The sequence below is a fragment of the Rhinoderma darwinii genome, chromosome 1, assembly GCF_050947455.1.
Source record: "Rhinoderma darwinii isolate aRhiDar2 chromosome 1, aRhiDar2.hap1, whole genome shotgun sequence".
Classification (NCBI taxonomy): Eukaryota; Metazoa; Chordata; class Amphibia; order Anura; family Rhinodermatidae; genus Rhinoderma; species Rhinoderma darwinii.
In genome coordinates this window covers 577,127,428-577,144,369 of record NC_134687.1, presented here as the reverse complement: position 1 = coordinate 577,144,369, position 16,942 = coordinate 577,127,428, and the positions used below count along the sequence as shown (strand labels likewise).

Sequence of the window (16,942 nt, the reverse complement as noted above, 5' to 3'; positions counted from 1 at the left end):
ATATTAAATTGTAAACTGTCCTGCTTCTTTACCTTCAGTATACCAGATTGCATGTAACAGACTGTGTTTCTGGTTTCTCACAATTATTATTGGTTTTCAATATACAGAAAAAAACCCACTGGTGAGGAATTTGTTAGAGCACCATAATGGAAGTTGGAGAACAGAGGACAAACATACTGGTCTTGGACAGTATTCCTCTATTGTCTATGTCTTTTCCATTCAGCAAGTCAGACCATACGGATGGTGTCAATTCTGAAAATTATTAAATCAAAATAAGTATATATCTATGTATACTATAACTAAATTGAGCAGAATAAATATAACAATATTATTATTTCAGGTCAACGCAAATCAAAACTTACTCATGGGACAATGCTCAAGTGATATTGGTCGGTAACAAATGTGACATGGAAGATGAACGAGTAGTATCAGCAGAGAGAGGAAAACACCTAGCAGAGCAACTGGGTGAGTGGCAAAACATTTCATTCATATTGAATTTAAAACTACCCAATTTTGGCTTTAAAAAGTTTTACGTTTTAACAATAGAAGATAAGCAATACGGTTTTTTAATTCTTAGCTAATGTAACAGAGCACTAGTACACAAACACATGCACATAAACACACTCATACATACATACATACATACATACATACATACATACATACATACATACAAACATTAAGTATACAGCCATGAATGTGTATAGATAGCACATACAGGTCATACCTCACAGAGTGAAAATAAAGGGGACTATATTATGGTGAAGGCAGACTAGGCACGTTGACAAAGTCAGTCACCCCCTCAAAGTTCTCTTGTTCATACAAATAAATAGATATATCCATCTAAATATAATGGCTAAATAGATAGTACTGTAGAGTGGCTAAGTAGTTCCCAGATAAAGAGTAACATAAAGTGCCCAGATTAATAGCGCCATACAGGGAAATTAGATTGATACTGTATACACCACCGAGATAAATATTACCATACTGCATCCAGATAAATAGTGCTATACATTGTCCATATAAATAGTGTGTACCTTTTTGAGATAAATGGTGTCACACAGTGTTCAAATAAATAATGTCACACAGAGTCCTGACAAATATTGTCATACATCATACAGATTGTGTATGCAGTGTCCACATAAATAAAAAACCTACAGAAACTAGATAAATATAACATACAGGGTCCAGATAAAAAAAAGGGCATAAAGCATCCGGATAAATTGTGCAATATAGTGTCCAAATAAATACATTATAGGGACAAAAGTATCGGCACAAATCTTTTAATCATTGAATTCAGGTGTTTCATTCAGTCCCATTGCCACAGATGTATAAAATCCAGCACCTAGCCATGCAGTCGCCTTTACAAATATTTGTGAAAGAATGGGTCATTCTAAAGAGTTTACTGAATTCCAGCGTGGTACTGTAATAGGATGCCAACGTTGTAAGTCAGTTTATGAAATTCTTAGATCAACTGTGAGTGGTATTATCACAATGTGGAAGCATTTAGGAACCACAGCAACTGAGCGGGGTCGCCGAGTGCTGAAATGCATAGTGCACAACGGTGACCAACACTCTGCTGACTAAATAACTGCAGAGTTCCAAACCTCCTCTGGCATTAACGTCCGCACAAAAACTGTGCCCTGGGAGCTTCATGGCATGGGTTTCCATGGCCGAGCAGTTGCATGCAAGTCTTACATCACCAAGTACAATGCTAAGCCTTTACTGAACTCTGGAGCAGTGGAAACGTATTCTCTGGAGTGATGAATCACGCTTCTCTATCTGGCAGTTTGATTGATGAGTCTGGATTTGATGAATGCCAAGAGAATGTTACCTACCTGACTGAATTGTGCCAACTGTAATGTTTAGTGGAGGAGGAGGGATAATGCTATAGGGGTTGTTTTTCAGGGGTTGGCCTAGGCCCCTTCGTTCTAGTGGAGGGAAATCTTAGTGCTTCATCATACCAAGACATTTTGGACAATTGTATGCTTCCAACTTTGTAGGAACAGTTTGGAGAAGCCCTTTTCTGTCCCAGCATGACTGTGCACCAAAACAAGGTCCATGCAGACATGGTTCAGTCAGTTTGATGTGGAAGTACTTGTCTGGCCCACACTGAGCTATCACTGCAACACCATCGAACACCTTTGGGATGAACTAGAACAGAGATTGCGAGCCAATCCCTCTCATCCGACATCAGTGTCTGACCTCACAAATGTTCTTCTGGATAAATGGCCTAAAATTTTCACAGACACACTCTTGTAGACAGCCTGTCCCAGTACTTTTGTCCATACAGTGCAGTTTCATACAAGGCCCACAGAAATTGGACCAGACAACACCCAAATAAATAGTGCATACAACATCCATATGAAGAACACCATGCTAAATCGTGCCATACAGTAGGCAGATCACATATATGGTTTACAAACAAATAATCTGTCCACAATGTAAATGTCACGATCTAGGGGTTTGTGGACCCACTAGGCTGCTCCGCCGTAGCCTAAGTCACAGTCTATACAAAGTTCTTAGAACAAGGGTACCTGAGATAGTCCAGACAGTAGCAGAGGCTTTGGCACAGATGGGACTTGACGTGGCAGGTAGCGCCAGACGTGGCAATTGATACCAGGAGTGGCAGATGACAATGGACGTGGTGTGACAGCAGGCGTGGCAGGTGACACCAGACGTGTATGACAGCAGGCGTAACGGATGACACCAGACGTCGTGTATAACAGCAAGCATAGAGGATGACACCAGACATGTATAACAGCAGGCGTAGCAGATGACACAACATGACTAGAACACTAGAAAAAGCTCAGAAACAAACACAGCACGTGATACAGGTAGCAGGGCACGGGAACACTTGGAACAGGATACGACTAAGGGACCATTTGCAAAACTAACATGGGAATACAAAACAATGCTCAGGCAAGGAGTGAAAGGGCAGGGCCCTTTATATAGACCAGGTTGATCTGGGAATAATTATTTACATATGCGAGTGCTGTCCCTTTAAGGCCGGGAACCAGTGTGCGCGTGCCCCCTAGAAAATACTACAGGGCAGAGTGGTCGGGTGTGCTAACGTCTCAGGGGAAGGAGATGTCGGCCACAGGAGAGAGGTCCGCAGTCGCGGCCGTCAGCAGGTAAGGGGATCCGGTGGTCCATGACCGAGGCCATTACAGTACCCCCCCCCCCCCGCTTACGGTCCACTGCCTGGAGGATTGCAGACCTAGTTTGCTGCCAGATGTAAATAAAAGTACTAAATTAATCATTTGCTTTTGGTACCGGAGTCATGGCTGGCACAGGAAGAGGAACTCGAGGATGCTGGCTGTACACAATCTAGAACGGAGACGAGGCAGTGGACTCACTTGTGTGATTGTTGTACGAGAATTCCACCCAAGGCAGAAGTTGTATCCAATTGTCGTGTTGGGCGGAAATGAAATGACGAAGATAATTCTCTTAAATTTGATTGGTCCTTTCCACTTGACCATTTGACTTTGGGTGATTGGCAGAAGAGAAGTCCAGTTATACGTCTAGCAGGTCGCATAGGGCTTTCCATAAATTGGATGTAAACTGTACATCCCTCTCAAGACAATGTGCAGGTGAAGTCCGTGCAGACGGAAGATGTGAAGAATAATCAGATTTGCCAGGTGAGGAGCAGACGGAATACCAGTCAATGGAATAAAATGCGCCATTTTAGAGAAACGATCGAATACTACCCAGATTGTAGTACATCCAGCTGAGGGACGAAGGTCAGTGATAAAGTCCATAGCGATATGCTGCCAAGGAGCATCAGGAACAGGCAGGGGTAGTAGCAGACCAGCAGGTTTGGAACGGGTAGACTTGTTTGAGGCACAGTTCATACATGAGGAGACATAGTCCACAACATCTCTAGGCAGAGTAGGCCACCAATAGTGACGGGCTATCAAGTCCTGTGTCTTACGAACACCAGAGTGCCCAGTCAGTTTAGAGATGTGTCCCCAGCGGAATGCTCTTCCTGCCAGAAAGCGAACAAAAGTTTTTCCAGGAGGAATGTCTCTAATTTGCAAAGGGTTAGTGGCAATAATCCTAGAAGGATCTATGATGTATTGAGGAGTTTCCTCAGAGTCATTGGTTTCAAACGAGTGAGACAGGGAGTCAGCCGCCACATTCTTGTCTGCAGAACTGAAGTGAAGAAAAAACTGAAATAGAGCGAAGAACAATGACCATCTGGCTTGGGGTGGATTTAATCGTAGAGCTGACTGTAGGTACGTGAGATTCTTGTGGTCAGTATATATAATAGTATGAATAGAACCCTCCAGCAGGTGTCTACACTCCTCTAAGGCCAACTTGACGGCCAGTATTTCCTGATCCCCGATGGAATAGTTGCGTTCTGCTGGAGAGAATAATTTTGAAAAGAAGCCACAAGCCACCATCTTGCCTTTAGAGTTATTTTGGCATAGTAGTGCTCCCGCAACTACGGAAGACGCGTCCACCTCCAGAAAGGACTGCCAAGAAGCATCATGGTTCTGGAGAACGGAGGCAGAGGTGAAAGCACTCTTGAGGTTAATAAACGCTGATTCTGCCTCTGGAGGCCAAACCCTGGCTTTCACCCCCTTCTTGGTGAGGGCCGAGATTGGAGCAGTCTGAGACAAGAAGTTCAGGATAAATTACCGGTAGAAGTTAGCGAATTCCAGAAAACACTATGGACCACAGGACCTGTGTACGTGGCCATTCTAAGATGGATTTCACCTTCTCTAGGTCCATCTTGAGTCTACAGTCAGATACGATGTAGCCTGGGAATGGCAGAGAGCTCTTCTCGGACACACACTTCTCGAGTTTAGCATATAGACGATTCCCCCTTAACCGCGACAGAACCTGGCAAACATTCTTCCGATGCATTATCAAATCAGGTGTGTAGAACAGGATGTCATCCAGATAGACCACCACACAGACATATAACAAGTCCCGGAAAATGTAATCGACAAACTCCTGGAACACAGCTGGAGCATTACATAGACCACAGGGCATCACGAGATATTTGTAATGGCCGTCTTGGGTGTTAAATGTGGTTTTCCACTCGTCAACTTTGCGGATACGGATCCAATTATAAGCAACGCGTAGATCGTTCTCTGTGAACACCTTGGCCCCACGAATTCTATCAATCGGAGAGTGACTAAGGCAGTGGAGGCAAAACAGGACGAACCTGAGAAAGGCAGCGGTTAAGGCATCTGGGCCCCCATTGGAGGACCTCTCCAGAACTCCAGTCGAGAACCGGAGAATGTAGACGAAGCCAAGACAGGCCCAGCAGAACAGAGTTGATATCTTTAGGTAGAACGAGGAAGGTGATCTTTTCAGAGTGAAGAACTCCGATTTGTAGTGTCAATGGTTTAGTGACGGACACAATAAGATCGGGCAATGGTAGTCCATTCACAGAGGCAACCGCCAGGGGTCTCTCCAAAAGAACTGTGGGTAGATGTAGGCAATCCACCAGATCCTGCTGGATGAAGTTTACAGCTGCTCCGGAAACCAGATAGGCAGAGGAGTGTGATGTCTCTCCAGAGATGATATTCACAGGAATAGATAACTTGGAATAGGTTTTGACGTTTGGCGTAGTCCTACCTAGCATTGTCTCTTTAACCAACCCTAGGTGCTGGAATTTTCAGGCCTTTGTGGACATCGGCGCACGAAATGGCCTTTAAGGCCACAATACAGATACAGTCCTGAAGGGTGTCTGCGCTGTATCTGTCTACCTGCATAGGTTCTTCAGGTAGAGTAATAGAGGCAATAGTGGTCTCTGGAACGTGGGTGCCAGTCTATGGAAACGTATAATTTATTTGAAAAAACGGGACCCCATACGGCGCTGCTACTCAGGAACGGATACAGTAGTAGTTTAGAATTGAAACTTTATTATAGGCTACGCGTTTCAATGCCGCACCGGCATCTTCCTCAGGCCACAAACATTGTAGTCTGAACAACAGCCCTTTAAATACACCACGCGGGAGAAAAAAACCGCCAATGTAGACAGGGTTAAAGTGCAAGATGACGTAATCACTGTGAACAGTTCAAACATGACAGGTACAAAAAAAGAGAAATCCAATTATGTATAATGCTAATTTAAACTAAAATCGGCAGAGTGGAAATAAAATGCGGTATGAGATCTTGTCATAAGAAAAAAGGGGGGGGGGGAAATTGCAGCCAATCATATAAAACATTAATATCCATATCGATGAATTTAAGCAGTTGCTAAAACACAATAAAATATACAGAAGTTTAGCGATGTATCGTACTTGCAATATTTCGCGGTAATTCACCATTTAATTAGGATGAAAACGAATTGAAACAAAATAAACTGAATAAGTGAAAATCATAAAAACTGCTATTGAACCCATATAGCTGGGAACTCAACTGGACGTGGAAACCATAAAAATAATGTATACTTCAGTGAAAAAACAACAATCAACCATTAAGTTGATCTGAATGTCATTTATATTTTTATTTCTAGTAATTATCCTATGGAATAAAATAAGAACATTCCATCATATAAAGATGTAGGTGTCAAGTAATTAATTTGGATGAAAGGGAGGGCTATTTTAGACAATCTAAAATATGATTAAAGATAAAAGTTTTAAAAACTCAAGAAAAAATACAGAAGTTTGTGCTGTATCAAAACAGCGATATTTTGCGGTAATTCACCAATTATTTGCAATCAAAACGAATTTATAAAAAAAATGGATTCAGGAGGAGAAAATGATTAAAAATACTAAAAACCCGTAGCGGCCAGACCCCAAAATAATCAGGGAAATTACACCCAATGATATTAATATTAATAGAACCATTACTCATCCTTTACGATGATCATGATAGTATTAACAGTGATTACCCTGTGTAGTAAAATGTGGAAAATTCACTACAGATTCTACCCAAAAAATATATATAAGTATTAAGTATACATATATAAGTCAGAATTGGGTCCTATATGCTAAAAAAACATAAATGTAACTGTGATAAAAAGGGGCATTAATCAAGATTAGTTTCTGAAATGTCATTCAAACCGTTTGGATGTAGGGTCAATAATTTAAATATCCAAAAATTTTCTCGTTGCTTGAGTTTTTGGAACCGGTTGGGAACGTCACAAGGAATTTGCTCAATAGGCGTAATGATAATTCTATTAAATTGGCAGTTATGGGATGAAGCACAGTGTCTCGAAACACTGTGTTTTAAAAACCCCTTGAGGACGTTATATCTATGTTTGTTGATTCTGCTTCTCAAACATTGAATGGTCCTCCCAACGTACTGTAAGTGGCATGAACACTCAAGGAGGTAAATTACAAAATTACTACCACAATTAAGGAAAGCCTTAATAGGGAAAATTTCTTTGGTTGTATTGGAACAGAAGGTCAGTTTTTTGTGTGAGATATTATTACAACACAGACAACGTCCTTGGCTACACTTATAGGATCCATTCAAAACTGGTAAAACTCTGGGAATAGAAGGTTTAAGATTGTTAATACGACTAGGGGCCAATATATTCTTCAAATTAGCTGACCGTCTAAAGGTGATATTTGGTTTGTCAGGTAGAGAATTTTTGAGGAAAGGATCATTTCTCAAGATATGCCAATGTTTGGACAAAATAGATCTCACCAATTTATGTCCACTATTATATGATGTAATAAAATTATTTGTAAACTTAATCTTGTTGGTATTAGTTTTTCCATTTTTATTGGTGCAATCGGTAGTATCCTCTGTCTTTTTAGTTTGGCTAACACAGGACTTTTGGGTCAATTCTGTGGCTTTTGAACGTGCACCTTTAATAAGTTGTCTAGGGAAATTTTTCTCCTTAAATCTACTTTCCAAAACCTCACATTCCCTTAAAAAATTAATTTCAGACGAGCAATTCTTCCTCACTCTCCTAAATTGGCCAAAAGGTAAATTTTTAATCCACGGGGGGTAGTGGGCACTTCTAAAATCGATGTAGCTATTAACATCAACGTTTTTGAAGTGTGTTCTGGTATTAAAATTGCTGTTAATGTTCCTTAAAAATGTGTTTATCCTCAAACTCACCCATATATGCCAACTTATATATGGGTGAGTTTGAGGATAAACACATTTTTAACGGCCATAATTTTAAGGAACAAATTTTACTCTACAGACGTTTTATAGACGATTTATTTATTGTATGGAAAGGTGAAGAAAAAGAAGCTACTGATTTCATGAAAACATTAAATAGGAACGACTTTGGAATAACTTTCACCTATACTTTCTCCAGTACATGCATCGACTTTCTAGATTTAACCATTGATTATGATGACATTAACAGCAATTTTAATACCAGAACACACTTCAAAAACGTTGATGTTAATAGCTACATCGATTTTAGAAGTGCCCACTACCCCCCGTGGATTAAAAATGTACCCTTTGGCCAATTTAGGAGAGTGAGGAAGAATTGCTCGTCTGAAATTAATTTTTTAAGGGAATGTGAGGTTTTGGAAAGTAGATTTAAGGAGAAAAATTTCCCTAGACAACTTATTAAAGGTGCACGTTCAAAAGCCACAGAATTGACCCAAAAGTCCTGTGTTAGCCAAACTAAAAAGACAGAGGATACTACCGATTGCACCAATAAAAATGGAAAAACTAATACCAACAAGATTAAGTTTACAAATAATTTTATTACATCATATAATAGTGGACATAAATTGGTGAGATCTATTTTGTCCAAACATTGGCATATCTTGAGAAATGATCCTTTCCTCAAAAATTCTCTACCTGACAAACCAAATATCACCTTTAGACGGTCAGCTAATTTGAAGAATATATTGGCACCTAGTCGTATTAACAATCTTAAACCTTCTATTCCCAGAGTTTTACCAGTTTTGAATGGATCCTATAAGTGTAGCCAAGGACGTTGTCTGTGTTGTAATAATATCTCACACAAAAAACTGACCTTCTGTTCCAATACAACCAAAGAAATTTTCCCTATTAAGGCTTTCCTTAATTGTGGTAGTAATTTTGTAATTTACCTCCTTGAGTGTTCATGCCACTTACAGTACGTTGGGAGGACCATTCAATGTTTGAGAAGCAGAATCAACAAACATAGATATAACGTCCTCAAGGGGTTTTTAAAACACAGTGTTTCGAGACACTGTGCTTCATCCCATAACTGCCAGTTTAATAGAATTATCATTACGCCTATTGAGCAAATTCCTTGTGACGTTCCCAACCGGTTCCAAAAACTCAAGCAACGAGAAAATTTTTGGATATTTAAATTATTGACCCTACATCCAAACGGTTTGAATGACATTTCAGAAACTAATCTTGATTAATGCCCCTTTTTATCACAGTTACATTTATGTTTTTTTAGCATATAGGACCCAATTCTGACTTATATATGTATACTTAATACTTATATATATTTTTTGGGTAGAATCTGTAGTGAATTTTCCACATTTTACTACACAGGGTAATCACTGTTAATACTATCATGATCATCGTAAAGGATGAGTAATGGTTCTATTAATATTAATATCATTGGGTGTAATTTCCCTGATTATTTTGGGGTCTGGCCGCTACGGGTTTTTAGTATTTTTAATCATTTTCTCCTCCTGAATCCATTTTTTTTATAAATTCGTTTTGATTGCAAATAATTGGTGAATTACCGCAAAATATCGCTGTTTTGATACAGCACAAACTTCTGTATTTTTTCTTGAGTTTTTAAAACTTTTATCTTTAATCATATTTTAGATTGTCTAAAATAGCCCTCCCTTTCATCCAAATTAATTACTTGACACCTACATCTTTATATGATGGAATGTTCTTATTTTATTCCATAGGATAATTACTAGAAATAAAAATATAAATGACATTCAGATCAACTTAATGGTTGATTGTTGTTTTTTCACTGAAGTATACATTATTTTTATGGTTTCCACGTCCAGTTGAGTTCCCAGCTATATGGGTTCAATAGCAGTTTTTATGATTTTCACTTATTCAGTTTATTTTGTTTCAATTCGTTTTCATCCTAATTAAATGGTGAATTACCGCGAAATATTGCAAGTACGATACATCGCTAAACTTCTGTATATTTTATTGTGTTTTAGCAACTGCTTAAATTCATCGATATGGATATTAATGTTTTATATGATTGTCTGCAATTTCCCCCCCCCCTTTTTTCTTATGACAAGATCTCATACCGCATTTTATTTCCACTCTGCCGATTTTAGTTTAAATTAGCATTATACATAATTGGATTTCTCTTTTTTTGTACCTGTCATGTTTGAACTGTTCACAGTGATTACGTCATCTTGCACTTTAACCCTGTCTACATTGGCGGTCTTTTTCTCCCGCGTGGTGTATTTAAAGGGCTGTTGTTCAGACTACAATGTTTGTGGCCTGAGGAAGATGCCGGTGCGGCATTGAAACGCGTAGCCTATAATAAAGTTTCAATTCTAAACTACTACTGTATCCGTTCCTGAGTAGCAGCGCCGTATGGGTTCCCGTTTTTTCAAATAAATTATACATTTACATCGCGGTGGTCCTTCAAGATTGACCGGCTGGGATCTCGGCAGCAGCACTCATCCATTATTTATCTACCTACTATACGCTCCTGACATTTTCACCTGTGGTAAGCCTCCATCTGTCAAACTAAGTTTGTTATTTCTTGGGCTTACTCACACTATGTGGCGCCGTGCTTTTCTCTCTCAATAGTCTATGGAAACGTCTCTCCCGCCGAACCTACTGAGCACGTTCCTGGATCCTCATGTTGACCCGGGTAGCCAACAGGATAAGAGCATCCAGGGTAGAAGGAAGATCGCGGGCTGCTAGCTCGTCTTTGATGTGCAAGGACAGTCCCTGTCAAAAGGTCGCCACCAATGCCTCATTGTTCTATGCCAACTCTGCTGCCAGTGTACGGAAGGAGATAGCATACTCTCCTACTGTGGACCCTCCTTGCTTGAGGGTTAGCAGAGTGGCCGCTGCACAGGATGTTCGACCCGGCTCCTCGAACACAATACGAAAAGTCTCTAGGAATAATGCCAGGTCCGAGAATTCAGGGCCCTCTCGTTCCAAGATGGGATTGCCCATGCCAGGGCAGCAGGAAGGGAAATGATGAACGCTACCTTGGCCTAATCAGAGGGGAAGAGGTGAGCACACAATCTAAAATGGATGATACATTGGTTGATGAAACCTCTACAGGCTTGAGGATCAACGTCATAGTGAGGTGGAAGTGGCAGCGTAATCCGGAACAAACAGGAGGAGTAACGGGCAGTGGAACGGCAGCAGAATTCAGAAGAGGAGCAGAAGGCGGATCCAGTTGGGCGATGATAGAGTTTACTGCCATGAGGAGTTGATCCTGGCGTGCACGCAAGTCACGCATATCCGTTTGCATCACCTGAACCGTTGTCTTAGTTTGTCCAGCGGGTTCAATGTCCTAAGTGTACTGTCACGATCCAGGGGAATGTGGACTCACTAGGTCGCTACGCCGTGGCGCAGTGGTAGCTGGCCAAGTCACAGTCTATACAAAGTCCTTAGCACAAGGGTACCTGAGATAGTCCAGACAGTGGCAGGGGCTTTGGCACAGCTGGGACTTGACGGGGCAGGTAGCACCAGACGTGGTGGGTAATACCAGGCGTGGCAGGTGATACAAGACGTGGTGTGTAACAGCAGGCGAAGCGGATGACGCCACCAGATGATACAACGCGACTCAAGCACTAGAAAAGGCTCAGGAACAAACACAGCACGGGATACAGGTAGCAGGGCATGGGAACACTTGGAACAGGATATGACTAATGGACTATTTGCAAGACTAACATGGGAATACACAATAACGCTCAGGCAAGGAGTGAATGGTCAGGGCCCTTTTTATAGTCCAGGGTGATCTGGGAATAATTAATTACATATGCCCCTAGCAGACACTATAAGGCAGAGCGGCCGGATGTGGGTTCGTCTCCAGGGAAGGAGACATTGGCCACAGGAGAGAGGCCTGCGGTCACGGCCATCAGCAGGTAAGGGGAGGCAGCGGTCTGCGACCGCTACAGTAATCCTCCTCAGTCCTTCAGTGTTATAGTCCTGGGTGTAGTGTGCAAAAGTTTTCTGCTTCTTATGCTGACTCAAGGGGGTTACCAGCAGGGACCTATGACAATTGTCAAAAAGCTACAAGATTCTATAGCTAGGAGAGATTGTTAAAATAGCAAATGCTGTACATACAGTTGAAGGTTTATTGGTGTTACAAAGAGAAGGTCACTGTTGAAAAATCGCATATGACATCTAACAGCTTGCCTGAAGGCATGTGAAAGAGAGAAATCAAGTTGAAAAGGCTATGCTATCTGTTGAGACAAAAATTAACCGTCAATAAAATATAAGGCAATCATGGCTCACCACCAAAAACACAAGTATCACCACAGTAGGCCCAGGAAGGCTTGTGAAAGTAGGGATTAAAATAAATGTAAGCAAATTATAGCGATATTCTGGAAGAAAACCTGATGCAGTCTCCAAGAGAACTGCAACAAAATGCACAGGGATAGCTAAAAAACAAAAATGTTATCAAAGCTCCCCATTGTTGCATGTCAGCGAGCTGTAGATGACAATTTAGGGCAGACTATAGCTGCTGATAGATGGCAAGAAAAAAAAATGACATTTTCTCACTTTTTAAGTTTTCTATTTTGGATCACTACATTAGTTAATGGGAGCAATTCCATTAATAACATCATAACAGTGAATTGGAATGTATATCAATCCTACACTTAGGTGAATTGTATACATGCTTAATGTTAAAGCGGTTTTCCGGGACTAAAACATTTATGGTCTACATTGATCAGTGTTTGATAGGTGAGGGTCCGAGCCAACACCTCAATGATCAGCATAATGAAGGGGCTGAGCTGCAGTACAAGGCGATTACTGGCTAAACATCGGAGGAGCACTGGAACTTCAGTGAGCGTCTTGGACATTGTTCTTATGACTGTTGTGGCACACGGGGTCGAACAAAATCTTTAACAACATGGAGTATGTGTGATATATCATATACTGCTTTAGATTCAGTCTATGTTGCAGATTTGAATACATACCCTAACACCTTTTTATTATATGACCCTTTATGTGTCACTTATGTTTTGTAGTGGAGCCTTCCTATCTATACTCTCTCACTTTGACACCTTCATGAACTGTTCTCCTTCTCTTTCAGGTTTTGAGTTTTTTGAAACAAGCGCTAAAGATAACATCAATGTGAAGCAGACATTTGAGCGCCTTGTGGATATCATCTGTGACAAAATGTCGGAGAACTTAGAAACAGATCCAGCCATCACAGCTTCAAAGCAGAGCACAAGACTGACAGACAAGCCTCCTCCACAACAGCCCAACTGCGGATGTTAATGTCATCAGCCAGGCGTCTTCAGTGTGTTCTATTGCCAACAAGTATTTAAAAAAATAAAAAGTGATCCGTACACTTTACATTTCTACCATCTAAGTATCTGTTAAAAGAAAGAATATAAATATGGCTTGTTTTGTATGGTCAGCTGATGAATGGTGGCCTGGAGGCTGAGACCTTCTAATAAATGTTCCTGCTGTTCGCAAGTTATATGGCTTTGTATGCTCTGATACTTTATATGTTCCTCACTCTTCTTGTTGAGTTTATAGATTGTGACATCTGAGCTTTTCTAAAACTATTATATCCAGAGTGAATGGCAATTTCTCCTGAATGTTACCTAACGTCCTGTTTCCCTCAATACTTTTGATGTTTTAATTTCATGTGGATATTATTCAGGTACTTGCTAGAAGATTTAGAATTATTATTTAGATTGTTTTCATTTCATTACAATGAATATAGATTTAAATCAAATAAGCCAACGTCCATATTTGGCCCAAAGGTTCTACTCTTGCTCTCTTCAATGCTGCCATCTCTATGTGGCAGTAGATCTGGGAAGCTTTCTAGTTATCTATCAATCAGCTCCACCCTTAAACTTTCTGGAAACACAGTGTAAATGATAGTGTGTGGAATTTGCTTAATAAAACATCAACGCTGGTGAAATACAGAAAATAGAGTCCTTGAGAACGTAAAAATTGGTCCCTTCTTCCTGAAGCTGGTTTACACCACCATCTTGCCCACCATCATAGGAAGGCCAAGCAATTGTTTACAAACGTATTGTTGCAGGTTTAGTGTCAAGGCCAATGCAGGTGAGGGTTGCCTATATGTACCTTGATCAGACAATCCCTGTCCATATGCCGTATTAGGACTCCCGCTCTGGCAGACACTTTCCGTCCATGTATGCAAGGTAAGCTATATTTTTTAATGACCAGAATTTTATTATATTTCTGCAATGCACTACAATACGGACAGCCAGAGAGGTTATCAGCTGCTATCACCGGATGTTCCAGGGCGGCTATTTTTGAATATTCCCCATATCCTGTTATATAAGCTAAATAAATGACCTCTGCTATGAGTCAAGAGCCGGAATCATTGTAAAATATAATTTTAATAGGAAAACAAGAATAGCAAGTAGCTCTGTCAACCTTACAATATGGGTTCATCCGATAAGACTGTCTTCAGTATAAAACTTTTTTATTCATTAAAACTAGCACAAATCTTCAGCTTTCCCCCAATTTTCAATTTGTAGATCCAGCACTAGATACTCCCGTACTTTCCAAATATAGCCAGTAAGAAGAAGCTGGGTCTGCTTAAATTTTAAATGTATAAAAAGATTTTAACGAAGCATCAAAAGTTGGATCATCTACTTTTCTTCCGTCTTTCCACTAACATCCATGCACTGAGGTGATTCTGATTTCTGCTGGTGAATTTTTCTTTCAGATAAAAGTTTTCAAATAAAATTTATTATAAAATTCCAACAGAGGAGATGACATACTATATGTGTTTGTGTGTCATATCTCTGAGGTTTGTAAAAGTATAAAAAGGACAGTGTCGGGTACCATTTTGTATTTCTATAGTATTGGGTCTGATATACGGGGGTGATGTTTTATTTCCATTAAAGCGACCCTCCGGTCTCAGGACGAAATTATAAATGTAATGAGGTATGTGGAGTAATATTACCTGGTGCCCTCCAGTTGTTCCCCTCTGCCGTAGATCCCCCATTTTACGGTCCGCTCTGTGTTGTTTCGAAATGGCCACAGCGTTTCTCAGACTGTGTCTAAGACACTCCCTGTTCACTGATTGGACGGAACTGCTCACGTGAGCAGCTCTGGCAAATCTGAGAACAGTGGGAGTGTCTCAGACTCGTAGTCTAAGAAGAGCTGCAGCCATTGTGGGACAGTACAGAGTGGGCCCTTCAATGGCAGATCCACGGCAGATGGGTACAACTGAAGGGTACCAGGTGACATTACTTTATATACCCCATCATATTTAAAATCTTGTCCCTGGACTGGAGGGTAACTTTAATCACACTGGAAACTACTTGTTGCTTCAAATTCTTTTGTGGTCACCTTGGGGGCACTATGGGAAGATAGAGTACCCTCACTGATTTCATCCCATTTAATTTTAAAGTATAGGTTTATATGATCTTGTAATAGGCTTACTGTATCAAATGATGTTAGAAACATATCTTGTATGGTAGATATTGTATTATAAAGGAAATGGCAATTATGGAAGAAGGTGTACAGAGACTGTGCTAGAGTTTCTTTAGCTACTTTATATTGTTTTATGGTGGTTTGTATCATACATATTGTATCACTTGTTTAATTCTACTACATTGTACTCAACTATAATTATATCAGTGTGTCTATATCCACAGTAATTAATCTAGATTACATCATGAGATTGACCTAAACTCTAGTAGTAAAGAAAATAACACACCTACACTGGTATTTAAATGAAATGCATTAATATATGAAATACAATCAAAGATAAGGGTTAATACAGCCATTGATGCCTTACTACTATTTGAAGATGTGATAGGTCCAGCAGGTGATGTAGAACGACCAATGAAAGCTGTTTGTTCGGTAGGGGATCCCCACCGATTCTAAGAATGAAGAGTTTTCAGCACTGCTTTAGTGATGCCTACACTTTAAAATTTTAACTAAATGGACCCGTACTGCGTTTCCCTGCACAATTGGGAGTGCCACGGTGCAGGGAACAACAGTAAAGCGGATGCAGTGCTGTAGCCTTTTCATTCTCAGAAATGAGGGGTTCCCTAAGTCTGTCCCCCACCAATCAGAAAGTGGTGTTCAGGGAATAACCCTTTTAATACATTGTTATATTTTAATCCTTATAAATTAGACGGTGGTTAAATATCAGAGTATGGTGGGTCCCAAGTCCTCTAGATGACTATTCATAACACGGAAGTTAAGAACAAAAGACAGAATACAGCAATTGATACTACTGAAGCTAAAGGTATATGATAGGAGAAGAAAAAAGACTCATAACTTGACTTGAAGCCAATGCCAAATAATGAGAGCCATGATTATATTTGCTATTGTCAATGTGACAGCTGCTTATCTTGGCTCAAGCTACTGAGCTCTCATTCTGTCATAAAACCTCTGTCTACTAATAACAATAAATATCCCTCTAGACTGTAAAATATTCATTTCTTTCATTTGACAATTATTTTTTCATGGATAAACATGACAAATATTAAAATTAAACCAACTGTGTTAAAATGTAACCTCTGAGAGACTGTCTATTAGAATGAAAAAAATATTCTCCTATTCCCTTCTTTCCTCTGCAAGAAGTCCAATTTTTTTCAGACAGTTGTTTAGCAGTAGATGTCTCAGGGTGAGTGTGACCCACCTGGATCTTTGAGTCTATAAATATGTATATGCTTCACTTGCAAACGGATGGTGATGTGAGATAAAATGGCCACCAAACTCGAGAGACGCAGCATAGATTTCTTGTACTTTCTTATTCTGTGTTTAATAAAGCATGTCAACATGGGAGATAAGGGAAAACAGCACAGGTTTTATGGTGGTTTGTATCATACATATTGTATCACTTGTTTAATTCTACTACATTGTACTCAACTATAATTATATCAGT

The 16,942-nt window shown here is 40.1% G+C and overlaps 1 protein-coding gene across 2 annotated transcripts in view; it reads left to right on the top strand.

The window, feature by feature from the left end:
- The window catches only part of RAB3C (RAB3C, member RAS oncogene family), a 201,854-nt gene extending 185,443 nt beyond the window's left edge, over nucleotides 1–16,411 (top strand). For both annotated transcript variants that reach the window (XM_075839428.1, XM_075839418.1), the window contains exons 4-5: nucleotides 341–465; nucleotides 13,145–16,411. In XM_075839428.1, coding sequence (XP_075695543.1) covers nucleotides 341–465; nucleotides 13,145–13,332 — 313 coding nt within the window. In that variant the 3' untranslated portion in view covers nucleotides 13,333–16,411. The remainder of the gene's footprint in view (nucleotides 1–340; nucleotides 466–13,144) is intronic.
- Nucleotides 16,412–16,942: the final 531 nt, after the last annotated feature.